General features: G+C 46.1%; 1 protein-coding gene across 3 annotated transcripts in view; it reads left to right on the top strand.

Moving 5' to 3' along the window:
• The window catches only part of ZNF777 (zinc finger protein 777), a 30,494-nt gene extending 5,232 nt beyond the window's left edge, over nucleotides 1-25,262 (top strand). For 2 of the 3 annotated variants that reach the window (XM_025379344.1, XM_025379343.1), the window contains exons 2-6: nucleotides 413-1,273; nucleotides 2,239-2,365; nucleotides 5,327-5,440; nucleotides 19,833-20,084; nucleotides 23,697-25,262. In XM_025379344.1, coding sequence (XP_025235129.1) covers nucleotides 428-1,273; nucleotides 2,239-2,365; nucleotides 5,327-5,440; nucleotides 19,833-20,084; nucleotides 23,697-24,853 — 2,496 coding nt within the window. In that variant the 5' untranslated portion in view covers nucleotides 413-427 and the 3' untranslated portion in view covers nucleotides 24,854-25,262. Of the gene's footprint in view, nucleotides 1-412; nucleotides 1,274-2,238; nucleotides 2,366-5,326; nucleotides 5,441-19,832; nucleotides 20,085-23,693 lie in introns of all 3 variants that reach the window. The other variant, XM_025379342.1, reaches the window with a different exon arrangement.
• Nucleotides 25,263-27,481: the final 2,219 nt, after the last annotated feature.

Below are 27,481 nucleotides of genomic sequence, written 5' to 3'. Positions count from 1 at the left end.
CCTTTTTTTTTTTTTTTTTTTTTTTTTTTTTTTTGAGACGGAGTCTCGCGCTGTCGCCTGGGCTGGAGTGCAGTGGCCGGATCTCAGCTCACTGCAAGCTCCGCCTCCCGGGTTTGCGCCATTCTCCTGCCTCAGCCTCCCGAGTAGCTGGGACTACAGGTGCCCGCCACCTCGCCGGCTAGTTTTTTGTATTTTTTAGTAGAGACGGGGTTTCACTGTGTTAGCCAAGATGGTCTCGATCTCCTGACCTCATGATCCGCCCGTCTCGGCCTCCCAAAGTGCTGGGATTACAGGCTTGAGCCACCGCGCCCGGCCGGAAGCACTTTTTATGTGTATACTTGTCTTTGGGATTTATTTTGCTAGCTGGAGACTGTGACCTTCAATCCTCTTTTCCTTTCTTCCATGAACACAGGTTCAACAGCTGGACATGGAGAATCAACGCTCATCACCTCTGTCGTTCCCCAGTGTTCCGCAAGAAGAAACCTTACGTCAGGCCCCTGCTGGACTCCCCCGAGAAACTCTGTTCCAATCCCGCATTCTTCCTCCCAAAGAAATTCCTTCTTTGTCTCCCACCATTCCCCGACAAGCCTCCCTGCCCCAAACTTCCAGTGCTCCCAAGCAAGAGACTTCTGGCCGGATGCCACATGTGCTCCAGAAGGGACCCTCACTCCTGTGTTCTGCCGCTTCTGAGCAAGAGACTCCTCTCCAGGGCCCCCTGGCTTCCCAGGAAGGGACCCAGTATCCACCCCCAGCTGCTGCTGAACAAGAAATCTCCCTTCTCTCCCACTCCCCCCACCACCACGAAGCCCCCGTTCACTCCCCTGAAACTCCTGAGAAAGACCCCCTGACCCTTTCCCCAACAGTTCCCGAGACTGACGTGGACCCCCTGCTCCAGAGCCCGGTTTCCCAAAAGGACACCCCCTTCCAGATCTCTTCTGCAGTCCAGAAGGAACAGCCGCTCCCCACGGCGGAGATCACCCGCTTGGCTGTGTGGGCTGCCGTCCAAGCAGTGGAGAGGAAGCTGGAGGCCCAGGCCATGAGGCTACTGACCCTGGAAGGCAGGACGGGGACAAATGAAAAGAAGATAGCCGACTGCGAAAAGACAGCCGTGGAGTTTGCGAACCATCTGGAGAGCAAGTGGGTCGTGCTGGGGACCCTGCTGCAGGAGTATGGGCTGCTGCAGAGGCGGCTGGAGAACATGGAGAACCTGCTGAAAAACAGAAATTTCTGGATCCTGCGGCTGCCCCCCGGCAGCAATGGAGAAGTTCCCAAGGTAAGCACATCCCAACTGGGGCTTCCCAAGGAAGCTGATCCAAGGAATCTGAATTGGAGTGTGGTTTAGGAATGTAGTATAATATGAAAGAAAGGGGTGGTTGAGAAAGGAAAAAATATAGTGATCCCAGTTGCTAGGATGTGCCAAAATCAAATTATTTCTTGTGTTGATGAGAGTATAGGCTAGTACAGAAATGCCCCTGGGATCAGGGGCTGTCAGTTTAGAAGGGTGTTCAGCAGAGCTGTCCATGGTGTGAGAGGCTATGAAGGCAAAGCGAAGGCCGATGAGAGCCGTGGAGAGGCTTTACCATCAGTCACTGAGGGTGCGTTCGCTTTACAATTGCAGCAGAGGACGGAGCTTCGGTTAAACATCACAAGGATCTGTCCTGCTCCACATGTTTATCAGTTCACGTACAAGCCATATTGGTGCCAGGAAAACTGATTTCAAGAGGTTTCCTTTCAAAAGCTGGAGAAGTTAGGTTTCCATATTATTTTCCAGAAGGTTCTGAAAGAGCTTGAGTGTAGACTGGCTTGCTTTCTCTTCTTCAGTGCTGCTGCCCCCTTTCACAGCCATATGTAGGGAGAAAACAGATTCTGTTCTCTAGCCCGGCATGTCTCAAATTTTACTGGGCACATGGATCTCCCCAGGATCTTACTGAATGCAGAAGCTATTTAGTAGGTCTAAGGTGGGGTCTGAGAGTTCGAATTTCTAGCAAGTTTCCTGGTAGCACCATTGCTGCTGGTCCACAGACCATGCTTTAGAGCTGCAAGAATTATATCCTGAAGGGCAGGAAAAGGATCCAACAAGACAGGCCCCTCACTCTCTGGGGCCAGGACAGTGGCCAGACTTCTAGAAAAGTTGTAGATGAAGGCCCAGAGCCAGGAGTTTGGGCCTTGGGATTGGCCAGCTGTGGGCCTGTCACTGCCTTCCAGCGGGTCTGAGCCGAGTTTGCTGTGTGGTTTCAGGTCCCTGTCACATTTGATGATGTCGCTGTCCACTTCTCGGAGCAGGAGTGGGGAAACCTGTCCGAGTGGCAGAAGGAGCTCTACAAGAACGTGATGAGGGGCAACTACGAGTCCCTGGTTTCCATGGGTAAGGAGAAGTCTTCACTCGCTGGGGGCTACCTGGACACCAGCTCAAGGTGCATTCATAACCTTAGGGAGTTCTGAACCTCAGCAGAGCCAATAGTCACAAGCAAGGAGAACAGAGTTTTACAGATCACAACAAATTAAAGCAAATGCCCTCATATACCCACACACATCAGCGCGGCCCAGGCCAGAATGGCTTGTAAATTGAGACCCCACTCTCGGAGAAGCTGCTGGGACAAGGAGGAAGAGAAAGATCTCGACATCAGTGGTCTCTCTGTCATATTTTTCCCCATGGACCCCTTTTTTAATAAATTAGTTTGTCCAGCAAACTATTATTAAGGAAGGAAAAAAGAATGAAAGAAAAGTATGCTGAGTGCCTACGGTGTACCAGCCACGTTTGAGGTGCTGTACAAGAATCACCTTCTTGGACCCACACAGCCAAGATGTTGGGGAGGCTAAGACTGGTGTTCACACTCCTGTTTGATGATTCAGGTGCCTGAACACTGAGGCTATGATAAGGGAGGTTAAATGCTTGTTTCACGGAGATCTGTCTTACCCCAAAGTCTGTAGATTCTTGTGATTTTCATTAAGAATATTTAAGGAAGAAAACCTGTGACTCTACATGGCCGGGTGCGGTGGCTCATACCTGTAATCCCAGCACTTTGGGAGGCCGAGGCAGGCGGATCAAAAGGTCAGATCGAGACCATCCTAGCTAACACGGTGAAACCCCGTCTCTACTAAAAATATATATAAAAAAAAAAATTAGCTGGGCGTGGTGGTGGGCGCCTGTAGTCCCAGCTACTAGGGAGGCTGAGGCAGGAGAATGGCGTGAACCTGGGAGGCGGAGCTTGCAGTGAGCCGAGATCAAGCCACTGCACTCCAGCCTGGGCGACAGAGCGAGACTCTGTTTCAAAAAAAAAAAGGAAAAATGTACTTTACTTTTATATATGCGTATCTGTTTCTCCGATATAGAGAACTTTTTGGATATATACAAAAATGTTATCTTAAACATTTAAATGTGTTGTCACATAGAAACTTTAATTCCAACTAGAACTGACAATTTTATACATACCTTTCCATAGGATACATTCCCTTCCTTTTAAAATTCTTTTAATTGTGTTTTTTAATTGTGAAAATTCAGCAATTTAAATGATTTATATAATTAAGAGCAACCACCACCCATTCACCAGTACCACTCCCCGGAGGTAACCACCATGAACACCTTGACCTGTGATCTCTCTCATCTTTTTTTGCATGTGCAGATATAAGCATGATACATGCACTGATGCACATGCGGTTTGGGATTTGCACAGAGGGGCCCATTTGCTTATATTACCTAATGTAGGGGCATAGAGAGTGTTCCATGTCGGCATACGTAGGCCTCCTTGGAAAGACAATGCAGTGTTCCATGTGAACCATTAGGGCTTTTGACCTTTCTGCTGTTGCTGATCAGTAGGTTGATTCTGTTTTTCTCACTGTTACAAAGTGTTATGATAAACATCTCTGTGTATTTGTGCACTTCTGTGTGTTTCAGTAGGACGGATACTGAGAAGTGGGATTGCCAGGTAAACAGGATGCACATTTACAGTTTTATGGCTACTGCCTGGTACCCTCCAGAAGGCTGAGCCAGTTGATATTTCTGCAAGGGTATGTGAAAGTACCACTTCATACCCTGGCCTGAGCTGATGTTCTTCTATTTTAAATGTTAGTCTTTTTTATAGGTAAAAAATGCTACCTCATTTGTTTTATTTTTTATTTAATTATTATTTTTTGAGACAGAGTCTTGCTCTGTCGCCCAGGCTGGAGTGCAGTGGTGCGATCTCAGCTCACTGCAAGCTCCGCCTCCTAGGTTCACGCCATTCTCCTGCCTCAGCCTCCCGAGTAGCTGGGACTACAGGTGCCTACCACCGTGCCCGGCTAATTTTTTTTTTTTTGTATTTTTAGTAGACATGGGATTTCACCATGTTAGTCAGGATGGTCTTGATCTCCTGACCTCATGATCCACCTGCCTTGGCCTCCCAAAGTGCTGGGATTACAGGCGTGAGCCACGTGCCTGGCCTACTTCATTTATTTAAATATGTATTCTTTGATGATTAGTGAACTTGTGCATCTTTTTATATATTTATTGGCCATTCATATTTCTTCTACGATTTAGCTATTTATAACTTTGCAATTTTACTAGTTATAGAAGTTCTTTATGTATAACTATGGATATTAACCCTTTGCCATATGACAAACATGTATATATATATGTATAACATTTCCTCTAAGTTTCTTCATCTTTTAACTTTATTTCCAAAGAACTGCGAACTCATTTTATGTAAGAAAATCTTTTGATATTGTATTTTATGGCTTTTAGATTTTTATCAGGATTAGTTTTTTGCTTTTTTTCTTTTTTTGAGACGGAGTTTCACTCTTGTTGCCCAGGCTGGAGTGCAGTGGTGAGATCACGGCTCACTGCAACCTCGTCCTCTCAGGTTCAAGTGATTCTCCTGCCTCAGCCTCCCGAGTAGCTGGAATTACAGGCGTCCGCTACCACGCCTGGCTAATTTTTTGTAATTTTAGTAGAGACGGGGTTTCACCAGGTTGGCCAGGCTGGTCCCAAACTCCTGACCTCAGGTGATCCACCTGCCTCAGCTTCCCAATGTGCTGGGATTACAGGTGTGAGCCACTGCACCTGGCCAGGATTAGTTTTTTACCTTACAAAATTTCAAATATCTTCTGCCTTTGTAATGAAAACCTGGGCAGGTTTTGACCACCTCTGAGCAACATGATCTACACACACACACACACACACACACACACACACACACACCTCTCTTCGGAAAAGGTGGGGAGGCTTGGTGGTTTTCCATTATGGTCTTCAGTCGAGGAGCTGCTCCTGAAATCACGTGCCCACAGAAGATACAACAACATCCAGTGCAACCTCATCCCAGAGCATATTTTTTCCCTTTCTTCTGTCCAGACTATGCAATTTCCAAACCAGACCTCATGTCACAGATGGAACGCGGGGAGCGGCCCACCATGCAGGAGCAGGAAGACTCTGAGGAGGGTGAGACGCCGACAGATCCCAGTGCTGGTGAGTGGCTAAGGGTGATCCACAGCTCTGCATTCTAGATCTTTCACCAGTCAGGAAGCCCCAGCATGAGTCAGCACAATCCAAGGTAGGCCCTGCCGGGATATGTTAGGAGGAAGGAGGCCCACAGGTGCCAGGACCTCCTTTGGAGCGCCATGATCACCAGTAGCCTAACTTGTTGATTAATGGGAATGCCGTGAATTTTTTGACATGACCAAGTGTCACCTCACTCTCTGTAGGAAATAAAGCGAGAAACTCAAAGAAAGGCAGTCACTTGTCAAGCAATCATTAGTGCTTAAAATTCCTGGAACTTCCGAGAAAAGGACCACATCCGTGAGTCCTGCAGGTAGTTAGTGGAGGGATAAGGGGCAGGCATGGACTTTACCGGGAACATCCTACACGCACAGCTTCAGTAGGACAGCATGTAGGTGGAGTCAGCGGATATGTCCCCGGTGAGACTGACCAGAGGCTGTGTGGCTCATGTGCACTCCCTGGTGTGAGGCTGTCTGTATCTGAGTACAGTTTTTCTGCTTACTGGTGATGGGATTTCAGTTACTAGATCTTTTTAGAGTCTCATCTATAAAATAGAACTGGCACTAATATCTAACCGTGGGGCCTGGCACAGTGATTGGCACATAGCAGTGGCTCAGTAGACCAGCCGCTGTTGGTGTGCCTGGGGTCACCCCATTCACGGCGGCCGGCTCAGTGGCTCACACACTCATGCTGCAGGAGCTCTTGTGGTGCGTGGTTGCTCTTTGAAGCCCCTGTTTGGGAACTGCCCTTGGACTTGCATCACTTACCTCGACGGTCGTCAGCGGAAGCTGATCCTGGTCCTTTGTGGGCAGGTGTGGCGTGTGAACATAGCTGAGTGTTACTGGCAGTCATGTCTGCTGAAAGAGGATGATCCACCTGGAGAACTCTGTTTGGGGCCAACAGCCAGGTCTTGTTAGGAACTAATGTCATTGATTTGGGAACCTATCAGCTGGCTCCAAGCAGATGTTCTAGGAACATGGAGTAATGTCAGCCCCGTGTGCTGAGTGGAAAGGTGACTTCTGGGAGAGACAGAACCCTGTAAAAATACAAGTGCTGGCATGTCCCAGAGAAATCCAGCGGCGTCACTTTCTATGAATTTGCCTAAAATTTAACTCGAGGGGAGGGGCTAACCCTGAGTTCATTCTGGCAGACAGAAAAGAGGAATTTAAAAGTCGATGAGGATGAGGTGTTGGTGACAGTGTGGCACATGGCAGGGTGAACTTTTGGTTGAGGAAAATCAGTCAGTACCGTAAAGGTTTGAGTGGCCACATCCAAAAACAAAGGTCAAGTAGGAATAGAGAGATTCTAGGTAGAAGAAATGAGAAAGAAGGGTTGGGAGGCAGAGAATGAGAAGTCAGGAGAGATGATTTGTGGTAAAAATCCTAAAATACAGTCTGCTGTCCCAGCAGGGACTTGCGGTTCAGGTGCAGCTCTCATAGAATTTTCTTGGAAGAGCTGGATGCAAGAGCATGGATCCCCTTTCTCTGTCTGCTTTTCACAGCCTAGTCACAGATGGGCCTCTCACAGAATGGGGCCAGAATTGAAAAGCAAAATAACTCAAATCCATTCGGCCCTGGGCTGGGTTTGTTCTGGCACATGCACTTCCACAGGAGCTTCTGCTGGAATAGGCAGCCTCACAGAGGCCTCCTTGTGTGGCTGAAATGTGTCATTTGTTCCAGTCACCATCTCCAGCCCCTGGGAGTCTGCAGTGGGAGGACAGGGGAGGACATAGGCAGTGCTGCTCCACAGCGTGAGCTGCACACTCGCACCTCTGTGCTAAACCAAAGGCCCCGGCCTTGCCGTTGCAGGCTGGTTCTGCAAAACTGCAGGTATCAGAGCCCCTACACTCCAGTGGTAACATGTCCATCCAAGCACCTTCTCCCTTTGCAGAATGGCAGCAAATCCAGCCATGGGCCAGACCAAAAGTATGAGACCAAGGGGGAAAAGTCCAGAAAATTGAGACTTCTCATAATTCCAAATATACCAAACATGACAGTTTTATGAATTGGCTAAGTAAATTCAGCAAATAAACTACCATTTAATGGTTGGGTTCCCAAGGGCAAAGAGATCCAAAGATGATTCAGATGTCAACCCTCCAAATACTCAGAACAGGGGCTCCCATTCATTCACAGCCCTGGAAGGGTGGCCTTGGAGGCTGGAGAAGCCAGGCACCATCTTCACGTAGCAAATTAGCAAAGAGTAAGGCGAACCAGAAAGCATGGCTGAAATCTGTGTGCTCAGACATTGCCACTCGGAGTGTTCATCATTTCAGTCTCTCGAGAAAGCAATTTGATGCTTTCTAGTCTTAAAAATATATACATATTTTTTTACTATATGTGTGTGTGTGTGTGTGTGTGTGTGTGTATATATATATTGTTTTGTTTTTGAGATGGAGCTTCACTTTGTTGCCCAGGCTGGAGTGCAGTGGCGTGCTCTCTGCTCACTGCAACCTCCACCTCCTGGTTCAAGCAATTCTCTTGCCTCAGCCTCCTGAGTAGCTGGGATTACAGGTGTGCACCACCACGCCCAACTAATTTTTGTACTTTTTTTTAGTTGAGACGAGGTTTCACCATGTTGGTCAGGCTGGTCTTGAACTCCTAACCTCAAGTGATCCACCTGCCTCAGCCTCCCAAAGTGCTGGGATTACAGGCATGAACCACTGCGCTTGGCTTATTATTAAGTATATTTTAAATATTTTAAATGTTCTTACATTTGACCTAATAATTTACTTCCTGAGAGTCTAGCATGAAAAAGAATCCAAAATATAGATTAAGATGTACAAATACAAATCACAGTATAATAGACTATTACACACTAAAATCACATTTATGAAGAGTTTTGAAACCATAAGTTTCATTCGTATGTTTATTTAGTTCATCAGATCTCTTTGGTAGCAGGTACTGTGTCAAGAACTACATTAACCCTGAGGCCCTTGCCCTCAGACTTAACTCCTGTGGAGAGACTGACATTAACAACCAAAACACCCCCGATAGATGAAAGCACGGGCACCAGCTGTGACGGACGCAGAGCATCCAGGACTGCGAGGCCCACGACAGGAAAGGTGCCCTTGAGTTTGGGAAGTCAGAAAGGCCTCTTTGAGGACATGGGATTTCTAGTGGAAACCTGAAGGCCAAGTAGGGTTCCGGTTGCTCCGTGGAGGACTAACTGAAGGGAGGATGGTCTGGAAGCTAGGAGACCACTTGGAGATTCTTTCTGTCTTCCCGGTAGGAAACCTTGGCATCACCCTGAGAGAGAAGTGGCTGTTGTCAAGGTATACTTTGGCAGTGGACTAGGAAGGACTTAGGGATTGGTGGGTGTTGAATAGGAGGGATGGGGAGGTGCTAAGGATGGCTCCTAGGCCTCTGGCTTAAGTAAGAATAGAGGGAGGGTAATGTAAGGTTCAGATTTGGAGAAACACTGAGAATTCCGTTTTGAACACATTAGGTTTGAGATCCCTGTGAGACATCAAAGAGCAGGTGTTGAGAAGGCAGCTGAATAAAGGAGTCTGGAGTTCAGAGCAGAGGTCTGAGCTGGAGACATCTGGCCTTGGCACATTTGGACATTTGGTGTCGGCAGCATAGATACATTGGGTTGCTCAGTCTGTAGAGGGGGAAGAGAGGAGAACACAAGCCATGCCCTGCAGAACCCTGGGTTTTGGGGCAGATTCGGGAATTTGGAATATGTTGTTCACGATGGGGCCCAGGTGTTAGTATTTTTTAGCTTCCAAGGTGATTTTCATGTGCAGCCAGGGTTGAAAACCACTGTTGTAGGATTTGGAAAAAGAAGGAGGAGCCAGAGGAATCAAAGGAAACAGAAAGAGTGGCCAGAAAGGTAGCAGGAAAATTAGGATAGTGCCGTGTTGGGTATTTCTAGAGAAGAATGTTTCCAGAAGGAGAGAGTATGCCCAACAGTGTTGTATTCTGCTGTGTGGTTTAGGAATAGGAAGACTAAAAAGTGTCCATTGGATTGCAAGTGACCTTAGGAAGACTAACGTTGGTAGCTTAGTGGAGGTGGCAGGCTGATAGTCAGTGGGTGAGGAGCGGGTGGGAGGCAGGGAAGTAGAGATGGCACGTGCTGACAGTCATTTCAACAAGTGTAGCTGTGGGGGAGTGGAAATATGGGACAGTTGTGGGGATTCTTGTTTGCCTAAGATGGGGATTGCTAAAGCCTGTTTGAAATGTTGATGGGAATGATCCAGTTGATAGGAGGATTAAGGATGTAGAAGTGGGAAAAGTAAATATAGTGAGGTCAGTGATGTAAGCAAAAGTAGATTTAAAAAAACTGGATGGAAACATACCAAAGCCGTATTTCTCTATGTTTTGTAAAATGTTCTGATGTAAGCATATATTACTTCTTATTCAGTAAAAATATATTTTTTAAAACAGTATACAATGAAAGATTGAGTTCAACAGGGCAGATTGAACATGTATTTATTCCTACCTCCCCAAATCCTTCTTTTTTTTTTTTTTTTTTTTTGAGACAGAGTTTTGCTCTTGTTGCCCAGGCCGGAGTGCAATGGCGTGATCTGCAACCTCCACCTCCAGGGTTCAAGTGATTCTCCCACCTCAGCCTCCCCAGTAGCTGGGATTTAAGGCATGCACCACCACGCCTGGCTAATTTTGTATTTTAGTAGAGATGGGGTTTATCCATGTTGGTCACGCTGGTCTTGAACTCCCGACCTCAGGTAATCTGCCCGCCTCGGCCTCCCAAAGTGCCGGGATTAGAGGCCACTGTGCCCGGCCTCCCAAATCCTTCTAAAATAAGAGTGAAGGAACTTTTAAAAAGAAAAGAGATACAGCAATGAAGTTTTTCAGCCCTGAAGCAAGTGGATAGATGTAGTAAGCTGAATCTGAAATTGGTACTGGGGAAAACTGAGAAGAAACTCAATTTGCACCCCCACACCTGCTTGGGGCTCAAGAGTTAATAGTACCAGAGACTCTAGAGATTCCTGGAAATAGGAATGAAGTGAGGCTAAACACAGACAGCTGGCTGAACATCTTTTAAATAGACCACTTAACACTCCCCTCAGCTCCCATTGCCTCCCTCAGTCCCTACTACAGGCATCTGCGTTTCTCTAGCCGTGTTATGTGACAGGCTTATTCTCTGGAGAGGGTGCAAAGGAGGCTTTCTGGACATGGGCACCAGGCACAGTTGAGGGTGGGGCACTACATCGAAAATGGGAAGAAGGAGACTTGACGTGCAGATATTGAGATCTGCAGACTTCTTCCCTAACTCGACTCCCAGAATGTTGCCAACACCCAGAATTAAACCCATCAGGCAGGATATTGGAAGAGCCTTATCTGGAGACTTTTGGGACCAGGCCAAGAGGTTTCTGAGTAAAATGACTTGGCCAAAGCTCCCTATGGGCCAAGCAGAGACCCACACATAGTTAGCAAGCCCCACCCAAATGCATTCAGCTCTTTGTTCTCTTGAGTGTCCTCTTGTAAGTCTCCGTGGACAACCAAGAACCAGAAGACATTTGGGAAAAGTCTGTGGTGTACAGAGATGAATAAGTAAAGACATCAGAAAAAATATATTTAGAGGAACAGAGACCATGCAGAGAGGAAAAAAATGTATATATGAATACTTACATATAAAATCCTTAGATAAAATAAGTGAATGCATTCATGACACAAAAGTGTAATGCTTGTTTTTTTAAAAAAGAAGAGAAAGGAACTCTTGGAAATTAAAAATGTAATAGTACAAGTTAGAGACTCAGGAGCAGTGTTGGAGGATAAGCACACATCCCAGAAAATAAAGCTAAAAGATAAGAAAATAGGGAAATAATAAAAATAAAGGATGGAAGGAAATAGGGAAAGAATAAGAAAACTGAAGGATGGAAATCCAATATCCAGATAATAGGAATATCCAGAAAAAAAGAATAGCAAAAACAGGTGGGAATTATCAACAAAATGATTCAAGAAAAATTCCCATCAATTAAAGCCATAATTTTGTAGATTGAAAGAGCCAGCTGCCCAGAGCACTGGAAGAAAATAGACCTACACTTTCAGCATGGACTTTCAGAGCAACTGAGAACAAAGGAAATCCTATGAGCTTCCAGAGAAGAGAAACAGAGTCATGCGAAGAAACAGGAATTAGAATGGCCTCAGACATTTGTAACCACATTGGGATCTAGAAGACAGTAGAGCAATGCCTTTCAAATTCCAAAGGAAAATATTTTCCAACTTATAATTCAATATCTAGCCAAACTCTTTCGATTAAATATGAGTGAAACTGAGACATTTTGAGATGTTCAAGTCTCCACAAATCCTTTATCAAACTGGGGGAGGTGCTTTGCCAAAATGAGGAAGTAAACCAAGAAGGAGGCATTACAAACGCCAACTTGAGAGAGAGGTGGGGGCACTCCAGGGGCATGGCCCAAGGGCATTCCGAGAGGCCAGCTGTGCACCTAGAGGCAGCCCGTTGTGTGGGGCACCTCCACAGGTCCCAGAAATTTGTCTTCAAGTAGATGAAATGGATAAACACCCAATATATTTGAATGTTTGGAGAGGAGAGTTACACAGCAAGGTAAGGTTGGGGGAGTTTGGGGCTGAGTTCATGATAATTAGTCGTAAGCTGGGCAAAAGAAAAAAGTGTCAGATCTAGGGAAGGCAAGAAGGTTTACAGGCATTGGAAGCACTCACTATACTACAGAGTTTTGTTATAAATAACATTGATATAATCTAGCGAGGTAAACATCCAGTATTGATCCAACTAAAATTACTACAAAACTGTATTGGCAGGATCAGTTCAGAGGAGACCTTCATCCCTTGGAAGTCAATGGATGATGCTTAAAATTGAAAACTCAAGGAGTAGCAATATAAGTGTGTTACTTAGAGTTATGGAGGTAAATGACCAAAGAATCAGCTGGAATCATTGAAGCGATTGCCTCGGGGAGCAGGAAATGGGGGTAGGTGAGTGGAAAAGAACTTTTTAAAAAATAAGTTCTGGGCTGGGTGTGGTGTCTCACACCTCTAATCCCAACAGTTTGGGAGGCCGAGGCAGGTGGATCACTTGAGGTCAGGAGTTTGAGACTAGCCTAGCCAACATGGTAAAACCCCATCTCTACTAAAAGGGCAAAAAAGAAAAAAATAGCTGGGCGTGGTGGCCCGTGCCTGTAATCCCAGCTACTCAGGAGGCTAAGGCAGGAGAATCACTTGAACCCAAGAGATGGAAGTTGCAGCCCCGTCTCAAAAAAAAATTTTTTTTCGAAGAACTGTTCAACTATGTTCAACTAGCCTGTGTGCATGTATAACTTTAAAAAAATTTTTTTTAATTAAAAAAAACCTAACAAAGTATAGCCATGAGAAGATTGGAAAGTCAGTGTCAACCAATATTTATTTGCTTTGAGCTGGTAGAGAGAGTTAATGTGGCAATACTGGTTTTTAATTTCACAAAGAAAAAGTACAGAGAGAAAGTCCCCGATAGTATTCTCTCAAGAGTCAGCAGTTTATTCATTCCAATTTTATGTGCATGTGATTACATACACATAGCCTTAATTATATAGGTAATACATATACACATTATCATTGTAAAAAAGTCAGACAATATAGAAGTATTAGCAAGTTTCTTTTTTCAATAGTATATCATTGACATTTTTACATGTCACAATATATAAATTTGTCATATTCTTTTTCATAGCCGACAGTAGTATTCTGTGTATTGATTTCATAATTTGTTTAAATACTGTCCCATTAATGTGCATTTAGGTTGTTCACAAGTTTCAGTGCTTCAGTAAAGATTATTATAAATAGATCTTCATGCACTTGTCAGGAACTTATTTAGAAATGGATTTTCTGGGTCAAAGGATATACCCACTTAAAAATTTAATAGATCCTGGCAAATCCCTTCAAATCACTTGTGCCAATTTACATGCCTTCATCCATCTAAGCATGAGAATGTTTGTTTCTATACACTCTTACCAGTAACAGGTATTATTTATCTTTTTCTCATTTGCCAAAGTAGTAAGTAGAAAAAACACAATATGTGGATGAAACATACTTTCTATAAGGGTGATGTTGAGCATATTTTCATACCTTTATTGATTACTATTATCTCTTACTACTCTGTAAATAATCTTTTTTGTTACTCTTTTGGATTATTCATCTTTTTATTGATTTGTAAAAAGCTTTTAAAATATTAAGGATATTAGCCCTTGCCTAACAGTATGTATATGAATACTTTCCCCAGTTTGTGGTTTACTTTTTTTTTTTTTTTTTTTTTGAGACAGAGTCTCACTTTATTGCCCAGGCTGGAATGCAGTGGCACTATCTCAGCTCACTGCAACCTCCACCTTCCGGGTTCAGGCTATTCTCCTACCCCAGCCTCCCGAGTATCTGGGGTTACAGGCGCCCACAACCATGCACAGCTAATTTTTTTGTATTTTTAGTAGAGACGGAGTTTCACCATTTTGGCCAGGCTGGTTTCAAACTCCTGACCTCCAGTGATCTGCCTACCTTGGCCTCCCAAAGTGCTAGGATTACAGGCGTGAGCCACCACGCCTGGCCTGTGGTTTACTTTTATATTTTGTGTATGTGTGTGTGTGTGTAATAGCAGTTTTTAACTTTTATGTATTCAAATTTATCAGTCTTTTTTTTTTTGAAACAGAGTCTCACTCTGGAGTGCAGTGGCGCAATCTCGGCTCACTGCAACCTCCGCCTCCCGGGTTCAAGCGATTCTCCTGCCTCAGCCTCCCGAGTAGCTGGGATCACCGGCCCCTGCCACCACGCCCAGCTCATTTTTGTATTTTTTAGTAGAGACAAGGTTTCGCCATGTTGGCCAGGCTGGTCTCGAACTCCTGACGTCAGGTGATCCACCCGCCTCAGCCTCCCAATCTGGGTTTCATATCAAATGTAGAAATATTTACTCAAGCTATTTTATTTAGTAAACACTGTGATCACAGATCTTAGGTCTGTGAGCATCTCAAAAAAAGCTATAAAAATTTTTGAAACACAAAATAAATTTTTTTTTTGCCCTAGAAAACAAAAAGAAAATTGCTAAGTCTAAGTAATTAAATGTTTATTTTAACTAAATGTCTAAAAATATGGCATTATATCAGTTTCAATAACTAATAAATTCAGTCTTCGCAAATGTTTAATACATTTGAAAACAATTTATGGGATTTTCCCCACCTCACAGGAGTTCTTATGAACATGAATTATTAAAAACCAATCACAGATTAAATAAGTTTCTTATAGCCAAATGATGGCAACAGCAAGCTACAAGAATCCTTTCAAAACAATTTATAGCAAAATTATAGTTGATAGGAGTTGGGCATGTTTAATATGCTTGGCACGAATTACCAAACGTCCTCCAGAAGGACTATCTGAAGTCCCATAGGGTTACAGATAGCCTGTTCCTCAGCTTAAAGTTGTAAAACTTAGGTGTGAATTTCTTATTTATACATAAATATTGTTGTTCATCAGGAGTTCGGTGTGAAATACGTGAAGTAGCTTTTTTCCCTTTCTAGTCAGGAAGCCAGTTGTCTCCATTCCTTTTAAACTTTTCCCCACTGGATTGAAATGTTACCTTTTTCATAAACTATATTCCCACAATGTGTGTGTCTTCGATTAATTTTTTAAATGGGAGAACAAATTCCTGCTTATAAATAAATGCAGCTTGGTTGTCAGTACTCTTTGAAAAGTTGTTTGGGGTGGGGAGACATTGTTGGTGGGAAACACTGGCGTTCCCTGCTATCTAGCAAGTGGAGGGGAGGGTCAAAGTGTGTACATACTGCCTGTTTTGAGGGAGAAAGAGTACGTGCCACAAGGAGGAGCAGGCGAATGCCTGGAGCTCAGGGAGGAGCACAGCTGTGTCCAGCTGAGAGCACTGAAGAGGCTTGATGGAATGGTGGACACTCAAGTTGGGTCTTGAAGTAGGGCCAGGTGTTGAAGGCACTAGTCTTCAAGCTGGGGTACCCATGCTCTTGAGGGGATAAGGGTACTCCCCAGGAGAGACATAATACAGATGTCTTTGAGGGCACAGTTTCCGGTCGTTAGTCCATCTCTTCTTGTCCAGCTGATCAGCCAAAAGCACACAATGCATGTGGTCTCTGAAATGTGGCTTCTCATCTACTCTCCCATTATGTAAAAAAAAAACAGGCTGCCAGGCATGGTGGCTCATGCCTGTAATCCTAGCACTGTGGGAGGCCGAGGTGGGAGGATCACTTGAGTCCAGGTGTTTGAGACCAACCTGGGCAACATGGAGACCTCATCTCTACAGAAACTTTAAAAATTAGCTGGGTATGGTAGCACATGCCTGTAGTCCCAGCTACTCTAGAGGCTGAGGTGGCAGGTGGTTTAAGCCAGGAGGTTGAGGCTGCAGTGAGCTATGATCTCACCACTGCACTCCAGCCTAGGCAACAGAGCAAGGCCTCATGTCTTAAAAAACAAAACAAAACAGGCACTTCCTGCCCATCTCCATCTTACTATAAAGCATTTCTCAGAGGCATAAAGCCCCCAGGTCACCAAACAGAGAGAATATTCAGAATTTTGGGATACATGTCCTGCAGCGCGTCACTCTGGGGCCTGGATGGCAAGTTCTCTTGCAGCTTAGGTTGTTTGCAATATTTTACCTTTAACAAAATTGAAAGAGAAACTAATCATGTTGTGAACTGATAGGTCATTAGAAACAGTTGTTTTGTTTTGTTTTGTTTTTTGAAATGGAGTCTCGCTCTGTTGCCCAGGCTGGAGTGCAGTGGCGCCGTGTTGGCTCACTGCAAGCTCCGCCTCCTGGGTTCATGCCATTCTCCTGCCTCAGCCTCCCGAGTAGCTGGGACTGCAGGTGCCCGCCACCACGCCCGGCCAGTTTTTTTGTATTTTTAGTAGAGATGGAGTTTCACAGTGTTCACCAGGATGGTCTCGATCTCCTGACCTCGTGATCCGCCCGCCTCGACCTCCCAAAGTGCTGGGATTACAGGCGTGAGCCACCGCGCCTGGCCCTAGAAACAGTTTTTGATGATAATGTTGACCATGTGATCTTTGTGGCATATAATTCAGAAGTTCAGAATTGAGTGACAGTTCCATAACAAAGCTGCTTCCAGCCCATCTACATATTTGTGTAAATGAGGTTTCCCAATGTAAATGAGGTTTCATTTATAAAAATGAAACAGACAAATTGATTCTGAACTGTATATTCTACAATAAGAATATTGATTTCCAGATAAGTAAACTAATTGGAAAAAAATTCTATTCATCCTTATAAGATACATTTCCCAAAGTTTCTTTATTTTCTATCTTGGATAATTATTTATCATTCTGTAGTGATAATCACTAAGGATAACTTAAGCCAGGAAAAAAATGAACACTTAGAGACCTGTGGTTATTAGAAATGAAAGCAAAATTAAACCTTCAATTTACATACACATTTTTGTGGCAGAGTGGTAGATGAAGTGATCAGTAAAAGGCTTCTAAGCATACAAATATGTTCTATTAGGATAAAATTCTGTGGGCAAAGTGGGAATAGAAATAGAAGTTCAAGGTGAAAAGGAATGATATAAAAATTCCAGCTATCAAAGAAGAATTTGTTCATGTGTTTTTAAGTGAATAATGGTGGGTTTAAAATTGCTGGGGTTCTTAGATTCCATTGGCGACATTAAAGGGTGATGGAAGAGTTTATTTCAAAGTATCAATATTTACAATACTCCAGAAATTACATCTTTTGCAGTTACTGATGCATTTTATATATTTATTCAAAAAGATGCAAAGGAGTACATAGTTTTAAAAATTATTTTAAGGTGTAAGCAAGCAAAATATTTTAAGTAGTTTGTGAAGTCAGGGAAGTTTTCCTGATGCTAGAGTCATGGTCATGGTCATGGTCATGGTCATGTTTGTGGCGGGATCATAACGATTTAGCACAGAGACAAGGATTGAAGACAGAGGAGAAAAGGCACACAACTAATGGAGCAAAACTCCAGGGAGAAAGAAATGGGCAGGGCTAAGGAAACAAGCAGAGGATTTCAGTGATAGGAGGAGGGAAGAGAGACATTACTTTCCCTGAGATTGGAGAGAAAAGGGAGGTAAAGATGGTGACTCTGAGCCAGTGCAGGAAGTAGGGGATGGAGGTATGGATGAGTTTTTCTTTTCCTTTTCATAGAGAATGGGACACAGACATCTTTGGAGAGAGTGGGAGAGTCCCACAGTTCTGAGGGAATCGGGGTAAATGAGAACATTAGAGCTGCTTTATATTCCATCCACTTCCAAACCAGTGGAGTTGGTGAATCAGAGAGGCATTAAAGGAGTGCCACTCATCCGAAGGAATCCAGCTTAGGTCATCTAGCACCCATTTTCAGCCTGATGAGTTTGTCTGATTTCTTAGTAAGGGAATGAATGGATTTGGCAGAGGAGCAGGAGGAGCCTCAGGAGGGCAGGACTGAGGCTGCTTGGTTCATTTATCTCCTGGTTTCTTTTCTCTTTTTCTCACAGCACTTGTCACCTTCTAACATCCAATGTAATTTATTTATTGTGTCTACCACCTTATGTAAGGTCCATGTTTTTTTCACTGATATATCAAAAGCCGTTAGACCACATGACATGTAATTGGTGCTCAGTAGATATCTGCTAGTAAACATTCAATGAATGAATGAATATGTTTGTACATGACATATTCTATTTAACTATAGCAAAAGTCTGGGAAAAAAAGCCAATGTTCTTCTATTAGGGAAAGAATGAATAAGCTACGGTATTATCCTGACCATGGAATATATACAGCATTTTTAACAATGTATTAGCACTGTAGAAATTGGCTTGAGGCCAGGTGTGGTGGCTCATGCCTGTAATTCCAGCACTTTGGGAGGCTGAGGTGGGCAGATCACTTGAGGCCACGAGTTCGAGACCACCTTGGCTAACATAGTAAAACCCCATCACTACTAAAAATACAAAAAATTAGCTGGGTGTGGTGGTGCATGCCTGCAATCCCAGCTACCTGGGAGGCTGAGGCACAAGAATCATTTGAACCTGGGAGGTAGAGGTTACACTGAGCTGAGATCATGCCACTGCACTTTAGCCTGGGCAACAGAGGGAGACTCTGTCTCAAAAAAAAAAAAAAAAAAAAAAAAGGAGACTTACGCCTGTAATCCCAGCACTTTGGGAGGCTGAGGCAGGCCGATCATGAGGTCAGGAGTTCTAGACCAGCCTGACCAACATGGTGGAACCTTGTCTCTACTAAAAATGCAAAAAATTAGCCGGGCGTGGTGGCAGGTGCCTGTGATCCCAGCTACTCGGGAGGCTGAGGCAGGAGAATCGCTTGAAGCAGGGAGGCGCAGCTTGCAGTGAGTCGAGACTGCGCCATTGTACTCCAGCCTGGGTGACAGAGTGAGACTCCAAATAAAAAAAAAAAAAGAAAGAAATTGAAGGGATTTCTACAAGATATTTGAGTAGAGGAACACAGAGGAGGCCAATAGTGACAGAAAAATAAATAAATAAATAAACATGTATGTGGCTTATTCATAAGCACAGAGAAGAGTCCTGGTAAATTATAGGAGTTACCTGGGAAGTCATAACAGTGAAATGGGAAGAGAGGGAAGGGGAACGCAAATTAGACAGAAAAAAATACTGCACTAAAACCCAAAAATGTGTTATAATCCCATTTATGTAAAATGACACCTATGTATGTAATGGTACATTTGAAATTAGTCTACAGACCTATAGGCAAGTTTAAAAACATAAATTTCAGGGTAGTGTGTAATAGGATGCTATTTAACTAAAAACAAACTCAAATGCCCCTGGTGTACATGCATACGTGCTTGGGAATGTGAGTCTGTTTTTTGGACACCTCAGGGTATGGGGCCGAGGGGTGGGAGTAGTCAGGAGATGGCCTTTTCTTCATCAACCTGATTGTGAGTGAGCAGATGAGAGAGAAACTGTGTTAACTGTACCAGTTGGCTGGTCTGACTGAGAAAAGGAATGGGCATCTCTTTAAAATAAACCCTGGCTGGGCACAGTGGCTTATTCATGCCTGTCATCCCAGCATTTTGGGAGGATCACTTAAGCCCAGGAGTTCAAGGCTGCAGTGAGCTATGATCGTGCCACTGCACTCGAGCCTGGGTGATAGAGTGAGACCTTTGTCTATTGAAAAAATAAGACTAAAAATAAACCCTGACAATGCTGAATTTTTTTTTAATTATGGTGCTCATGGCAAACAAACTTTGCATCTATTTTAACTTGACTGCAGTTTGTATTGGTATTCAAAGCTACAAGGTGTCCAGAAAATTCTGTGTCTACTCATTTCCAACTCAGTATTACATTTCTTCAGGGTCTCTAAGATGAGACTTATTGAGATGTAAATTGTAGGGCTGCAGAAACCTGGGCAGTTGGCATGAACATTCTGGGTTCTTTTCTTCTCACCCCTGCCCACCCTCTCTCAGCACATGACGGGATCGTGATCAAGATCGAGGTACAGACCAACGACGAGGGCTCAGAAAGTTTGGAGACACCTGAGCCCCTGATGGGACAGGTGGAAGAGCACGGCTTTCAGGACTCAGAGCTGGGTGACCCCTGTGGGGAACAGCCAGACCTGGACATGCAGGAGCCAGAGAACACGCTGGAGGAGTCCACGGAAGGCTCCAGCGAGTTCAGCGAACTGAAGCAGATGCTGGTGCAGCAGAGGAACTGCACGGGTGAGTGCTGGGTGGGGAGGGCCAGAGAAGTGTTGCCATGAGGCCTTCCAGAGGGCCGCTGCCCCCTGGGACAGCTGTGGTTCCTTCAGAGAGGTAGCTGGACACTGATGGGGCAACAGGTGGGAAAGAATTACCAAGCACGGCCTCGGGTATAGGCTTCGTGACGCAGGACTTATAAGAACCCATCTCCAACCCAGGAAAGAAGTGGTTACCTCTAAAGACTGGTTCAGGCAAGAATGAAAGGGATCTCAGAGCTCACCTATCCCACCCCTCATTTTACAGGCAGAGGTTAAATAGATTGGACAAGGCCACACAGAGAGTGGCAAAGCCAGAACTCTCCCAACGTGTCCTTGATCATCTCACATCACCCTAGAAGCCTCAACTACCTTGAAGATTTCAGCCCTGGAGAGCATGGTTTTCAAATAATGATAGCACTGCCATTCTGTGTTCGAACCTAGTCTTCATTTTTGTTTAATTATAAAACTTTATCACCGTGCTGCTCACTCTTGCTCCTTCTGAGTTCAAGAACAGTAAGGCACTGGGGCTCATGGTGGCCTGATCCCAGGACATCTTTTGTGATGGATTTTCTGATGCTGAGCCATCCTGGCAGGCCCAGGAAAAGCCCTACTTGATCATCATGATGTATTTTTTGAATTCACTATTGGACTTAGGTAATAAATATTTTACTCAAGTTAGACAACTGTATTCATAAATGAAATGAACGTTTTCTTGAATTATTCTCATCTAATTTTGGAAACAGTATTATACTGTTATCAGATGAACTGGGCAGCTTTTGCTCTTGTTCTGTATTCTGAAAAAAAATAGGAATTGAGTGTGTTCCTTGAAAAACTGGTAGAACCCACTTGGACTTCTGTTTTTGTCTGGATGTTTTGTTTATGTGTAAGTCATTCACCATTACATGTTTGTATAACACTTTTATATTTAGAAATATATCCACATCCATTTCTGGTTTTAAAAGTATTATATTGATGTAAACTGCTTAAAAATTATCTGTAGATAATTCCTCCATAATTTGCATTTTATTAATGACCATTCCTCTTGGTCAAAAGATATGGGTCTAGGCCCAGAGCAGTGACTCACACCTGTAATCCCAGCACTTTGGGAAGCAAAGGCAGGAGGATTGCTTGAGCCCAGGAGTTCATGGCCAGCTCAGGCAACATAGGGAGACCCCATCTCTACAAAAAATTTAAAACTTAGCCGGGAATGGTGGTGCATGCCTGCAGTCCCAGCTCCTTGGGAGGCTGAGGTGGGAGGATTGGTTGAAGCTGAGAGGCTGAGGCTGCAGTGAGCCATGATTGTATTGCTGCACTCCAGCCCGGGTGACAGAGCAAGACACTGTCTCAAAAATATGTACATATATGGATCTACCACCTGATTTTTAAGTAACTCCATGGTATTTCAGAAGTGTTTTTGACATACCATGTTGTCTTTCATAAAAGGATAGTGAAAAGACATAAGGTAGATTCTGAGTATATGCCAAATTGGGACCATCATTGTATAAATTCAGTTGCCTTTTGAGCAGTCCCCATTAATTGTAGTAGAACTTTAGAAAACTACTAAACAGTAGTTTGTGGAATTGTGAGTCTTGAGTTTTAGGGCCAAATGTTTGGTGTTTATCATTCCATTAAGAAAAAAGCACCTTTGGCCAGGCGCGGTGGCTCCTGCCTATAATCCCAGCACTTTGGGAGGCTGTGGCGGGTGGATCATTTGAGGTCAGGAATTCTAGACTGGCCTGTCCAATATAGTGAAACCCCATCTCTACTAAAAATACAAAAATTAGCTGGGCATGGTAGCGGGCGCCTGTAATCCCAGCTACTTGGGAGGCTGAGGCACGAGAATGACTTGAACCCAGGAGGCAGAGGTTGCAGTGAGCCAAGATCATGCCACTGCACTCCAGCCTGAGCGACAGAGCCAGACTCAAAAATAAATTAAAAAAAAAAAAAGATAAAAAGAAATAAGCACCTTTGATCCTCAAGGAGAGTTTAGCCCTTCTCAGGATCTATTTTCCCCTTTGCCTTTCAGAGATACTCAGTATTTTCAGGATAAACACCAGGGCAACTAGTTACCACACTCTGCAGCTGCCTGCTCTTGATCTTTTAGGCATCATGCTCCAAGGATGTTCTGGGTCACTTCTTGCTGAGAATCCTAACACTACTGAGGCAGCCTTGACTCAGCACACCTGTGTCCTAATTTTACCACTGTAGTTCACTGGCTGTAGAGGAGGACAAGGAAGTGCTAAGGAAGACAGGGAGTCACTAGCAACTTTACAAGACGTTGGCTGGGTCACGAACATTGCTAGCTTCAGTCCCTGTTACTTGAGGAGGTAGACCAGATGGGTCCCAACCTGCAAGCTCCAGAAAGGCCTAGGACTTCATTTTCTATTTGGAAACATCACTTGGTATCTCTGAGCTTGGATGACCCATCTGTAAAATGGGGAGAATTCTTGCTTGACTTGCCCTATAATAAGATATTGTGCTCATGAAAAGAAGACAGGTATGAGTGCTCTGAAAAGGTCTTGTTGGTTTGATTTTAATTATTCTGCACACACAGACTTTTTGTCTTCGTCACAGATGGGTTCAGAGAAGTAAGTGACTTTCTCATGTCACACAAAGCTGGTGACTAAAAATAGAACTCACCAGTTAGTGCCAAATAAGTACAAGCCACTTGAGAAAACTCAAACAGGAGTCGGGAGCCACTTCTTTTCTCTGAAACTTACATTATCATAAAGGACCAGGCTAGAGAGTCGAGGGGGCATCCCTGGGTGGGGCGTACACTGCCTGCAGCTGATCCAGGTTCAAGAGTGGTGGAGTCTGACTGTGCCGGTGCATCTTCCACCCATGAGAGGCTGCAGAAGGCTGGGTTCCTGATTCCTAGGGTGGGCACCAGTGAGTACTGTGGGCTCCAAGGAGGGGTGGAGTGCTGTAGGTTTTGATCATCAAGGCAGACGTGGAGAGGAGAGGGAAATTTCTGGAGGAAGGTGAGGAAAGGCACCAAGAGGAGAAATCTCCCAGTGGATTAGGAAAGAAGTGGGCTGGTCTGAGCAGAGTTCATCTCTGTCCTCAGAGGGGCAAAGACTGAGAACCTTAGAGGAGTGGAGACCCTTTGGTACAGCTGGTAGAAACCCAACCTTTAAGTAGCCTAATGGAAAAAGGGGTGTGTATCACTCATAATTAGAGAATCGTGAGTATTCCAGCATCAGGCATGGCTGGATCCAGGTGTTCCCACATCGGCTCTATGTACTGGTTTCCTCCTTTCCTGCTGGGTCCGGCTCTACCATTCGCATCATAACCAACAGGAAGCGATTTCCCGTGCGGTCCTCCGTATAAATCCAAGGAGAACTCTTTTTAGCCCCTTTTAAGTCTGGACTCATTCCTGAACCAAATAGCAAGGCCAGCCTGGGTTACGCATCCACCTCATTGGGGGAGGGGAGCGGACCAGGGGCCGCAGAGAGAGGAGAATTTTCCCAAAAGAAGGAATTTGGGCCAATAATGCACTGTTTTGGTGAGGGTAAAGCAATGCTGTACCTCCATCCAGGTAGGCTAGGGGCGCCAGGCAACAGCTAACGACTTTCTCTCTCTGTCCCTGGAGCAGAAGGGATCGTGATCAAGACAGAGGAACAAGATGAGGAGGAAGAAGAGGAAGAGGAGGATGAGCTGCCGCAGCACTTGCAATCCCTTGGGCAGCTGTCCGGGAGATACGAGGCCAGTATGTACCAGACCCCGCTGCCCGGGGAGATGTCCCCCGAGGGCGAGGAGAGCCCCCCTCCTCTGCAGCTAGGAAACCCTGCAGTGAAAAGGCTGGCGCCCTCCCTGCACGGTGAGCGGCACCTGAGCGAGAACCGCGGGGCCTCGAGCCAGCAGCAGCGGAACCGGCGCGGCGAGCGGCCCTTCACCTGCATGGAGTGCGGCAAGAGCTTCCGCCTGAAGATCAACCTCATCATCCACCAGCGCAACCACATCAAGGAGGGGCCCTACGAGTGCGCCGAGTGCGAGATCAGCTTCCGGCACAAGCAACAGCTCACGCTGCACCAGCGCATCCACCGCGTGCGCGGAGGCTGCGTCTCACCCGAACGCGGGCCCACGTTCAACCCCAAGCACGCGCTCAAGCCACGCCCCAAGTCACCCAGCTCGGGCAGCGGCGGCAGTGGCCCCAAGCCCTACAAGTGCCCCGAGTGCGACAGCAGCTTCAGCCACAAGTCCAGCCTGACCAAACACCAGATCACGCACACGGGCGAGCGGCCCTACACGTGCCCCGAGTGCAAGAAGAGCTTCCGCCTGCACATCAGCCTGGTGATCCACCAGCGCGTGCATGCGGGCAAGCATGAGGTCTCCTTCATCTGCAGCCTGTGCGGCAAGAGCTTCAGCCGCCCTTCGCACCTGCTGCGCCACCAGCGGACTCACACGGGCGAGCGGCCCTTCAAGTGCCCCGAGTGCGAGAAGAGCTTCAGTGAGAAGTCCAAGCTCACCAACCACTGCCGTGTGCACTCGCGCGAGCGGCCACATGCCTGCCCCGAATGCGGCAAGAGCTTCATCCGCAAGCACCACCTCCTGGAGCACCGGCGCATCCACACAGGCGAGCGGCCCTACCACTGCGCCGAGTGCGGCAAGCGCTTCACGCAGAAGCACCATCTGCTGGAGCACCAGCGTGCGCACACGGGCGAGCGGCCCTACCCCTGCACGCACTGCGCCAAGTGCTTCCGCTACAAGCAGTCGCTCAAGTACCACCTGCGGACCCACACGGGCGAGTGAGCGCGCGCCCCGCCACCGCTGCCCGGCCAGGTTCGCGGGCCGAGCCCCCCTCGGACACCGCCAGGCCCGAGCCCAGCGGGCGGGGGCGGGGCGCCCCCCAGCCCCTTTGCCGTGAGCTCCCCTCTCCTTTCGTCCCTCCTCCCAAGGACATGGGGGCAGTGAGACCAGGTCCCTTGCTGCCGCGTTTCCCCGGGGCCCCAGGGGGGAGGGCGCGGACCTGGGGAACCCTTTCGGGCTGTTAATTTCCTTGACAATAAAATGGATGAAACCAATCAGCACGGGGGGCGTGATTTGGCCGCCGGCCACTCAGAGGGGCGGTGTAGGGCCCATCTAGTTGGGGATAGAACTTTATAATTACCTTTTGGATACTGTGGTTCTATTTGATAATAATAGAGTAATTTTTAAAAGACGAGCGTTTCCTGTTTGCCGTTTTTGTTTGGTTTGAAGGGGAGGGTTTGAGAAGGCCCGAGGGACATATGGTAGTGTCAGTTGACAGGTTCTGTTGGGACCCTTTTTTGTGTGCCTTCTCCATTTGGGTGGTAAAGGAGACGCTGATCCCGCTGGTTCTGAAATGGAGAAGGAGAGGCAGGACTGACGTCTAAAGGACCGCGGGAATCCCTAGACCTTCGCTTCTGCCCTGGAGTCCGCGAGGATGCTGGGAGCTCAGGACGTAATAGGTCCCAGTTGACTAGCATGATCAACAAGAGTGACGGTCAGGTTTGGAATGAGCTGGAGTCCTGTAGCAAAAGCTGGGCGCTTCCCTCAGTGCCCAGGCGTTCCTGCCTAGCTTGAAATGCAGCTGGCTGAGGAGTAGGGTGGCGGGAGGGAAGCCTAGGGAAGAGGTGCAGAGGCCCCTGGTGCCAATCTTTGCGGAAGCCACAAAAGGCACCAGTCAGAACATTTTTTATTTGAATGTTGCATCAAAGCTACTCTGGACTTGCTGAATGCACTAATGAATCCTGGTTTCTCTAGGTATTCATTCATTTCCCATCTGCCTACAGCTCTCTCTTTTGAAAGAGAAACTGCAGGCATACTACATTGCCCACAGAGCGATTTACTCTGCTGATGGGTTTGGCAGTGGCCCAGAGAGAATTCAGGCCATTCGAAGGGACAATTCACGGAGGCTAGCAGAGTGCACAGCTCAGTCTTGCACACTGAGGAAGCTGGGCTGAAAGCGGAGAGACTGGCCTGAGAGGAGAGCACTGCTGAAGCCAGGCCTGTCAAGTTGTGACAAGATACTTGAAGGGGGTTTGCAAAAGGGGATTTGGAGGACGAAGGTGATACACTCTTGACTTTCAGGGGACCATAGAGATCATCAACTCCCTCTTCTTTGTATAAAGAATTCGTAAGCTAAGCACAGAAAGGGGAAGTGATAGCACAAGATCTCACATGTGAAGCTTCTCCATTTAGACTGAATTTCTAAGTCGATGGTAGGACACAGGGATGGTGGCCAGAGGAGGGAGCAGAGGTCTGGGCTGGTGTGAAGGTCTGAGGGGCAGTTTCCACCAAGACCTCAAGCATCAGCTGCGGGGCTGGTGCAGATACATGGGCAGGTAGTTCCGGTAGTGTGCAGCCAGCTTCACCAGTTGCCAGGCAGAGGGCGCCTGCAGGTGGACAGCTTCCCCCAGCAGGTGGAATCTGAGCTGGGCCTACAGGATGGGGAGGATTTCCATAGATGAGAAAAATGAGGAAAGCTTTCTTGGTGGGGGTGGTCATAAAAGGAAAAGTGTGGAGAGTAGGCTGCATGTAAGATCAGGAGCAGTGATGAATTAAACCTGAGCTGGAGGAAAGGGCCTTTCTAGGAAAAACAGGGCCAAATGTTGGTTTGGAGTAGACCAGGGGTGCAGAGAGGATCTAAAACTGCAAGGCTGCAGACTTTGAATTGGATCTTGTAGGAAAAACCATTGAAGATTGCTGAGTAGGAGAGAGAGATGATGCAAATAGCTATCCAAGGACTGAATCTGGTAGAAGGCAAAGAAACCTAACAGTCAGGTGTGGGAGAACCAGCTCACTTCCACGGACAGGTTGCAGATAGCAGAACCCGTGGGTGGAGGTTGAAGGGATGGCAGGGGAAATGGTTCTTTTGAACATGAGGATATTTGAAGTCTCAAAGAGTTGTTAGTGGAGGAATTTGGGGAGGTATTTGGTAGAGGGCTGTTGCTGCCCTAAATTTTTACTAGCTCGAATTGGAGGACTGAAGAGTGCTTGAAACGTCCAGCTTGATTGGAGACTGAGGTGGAGTGCGGTAGAATCCATGTGGGAGACTCAAAGAGGAACTTCATTTGTTACATGAAGTTAGCAGGACATTATGGCGTCAAATGGGAATGGTGCTTGAGAGGCTTTCTTTTCCTAGGAAATCTGGGTGGTTTTTGTTTTGTTTTGCTTGTTTTCTGAGACAGGGTCTTGCACTGTCACCTAGGCTGGCATGTGGTAGCACGATCATGGCTCACTCTGACCTCAACCTCTTAGGCTTAAGCAGTCCTCCTGCCTCAGCCTCTCGAGTAGCTGGGGGACTACAGGTGTGCACCACCACATCCAGCTAATTTTTTTTAACTTTTTTGGAGATGGGGGAGTCTTTCTGTGTTGCCCAGGCTGGTCTCAAACTCCTGGCCTCAAGCCATCTTCCCA

Source organism: Theropithecus gelada, chromosome 3, assembly GCF_003255815.1.
Source record: "Theropithecus gelada isolate Dixy chromosome 3, Tgel_1.0, whole genome shotgun sequence".
NCBI classification, from domain to species: domain Eukaryota; kingdom Metazoa; phylum Chordata; class Mammalia; order Primates; family Cercopithecidae; genus Theropithecus; species Theropithecus gelada.
Note: the sequence above shows the minus strand (reverse complement) of the source record. Positions and strands in the feature narration are given on the sequence as shown.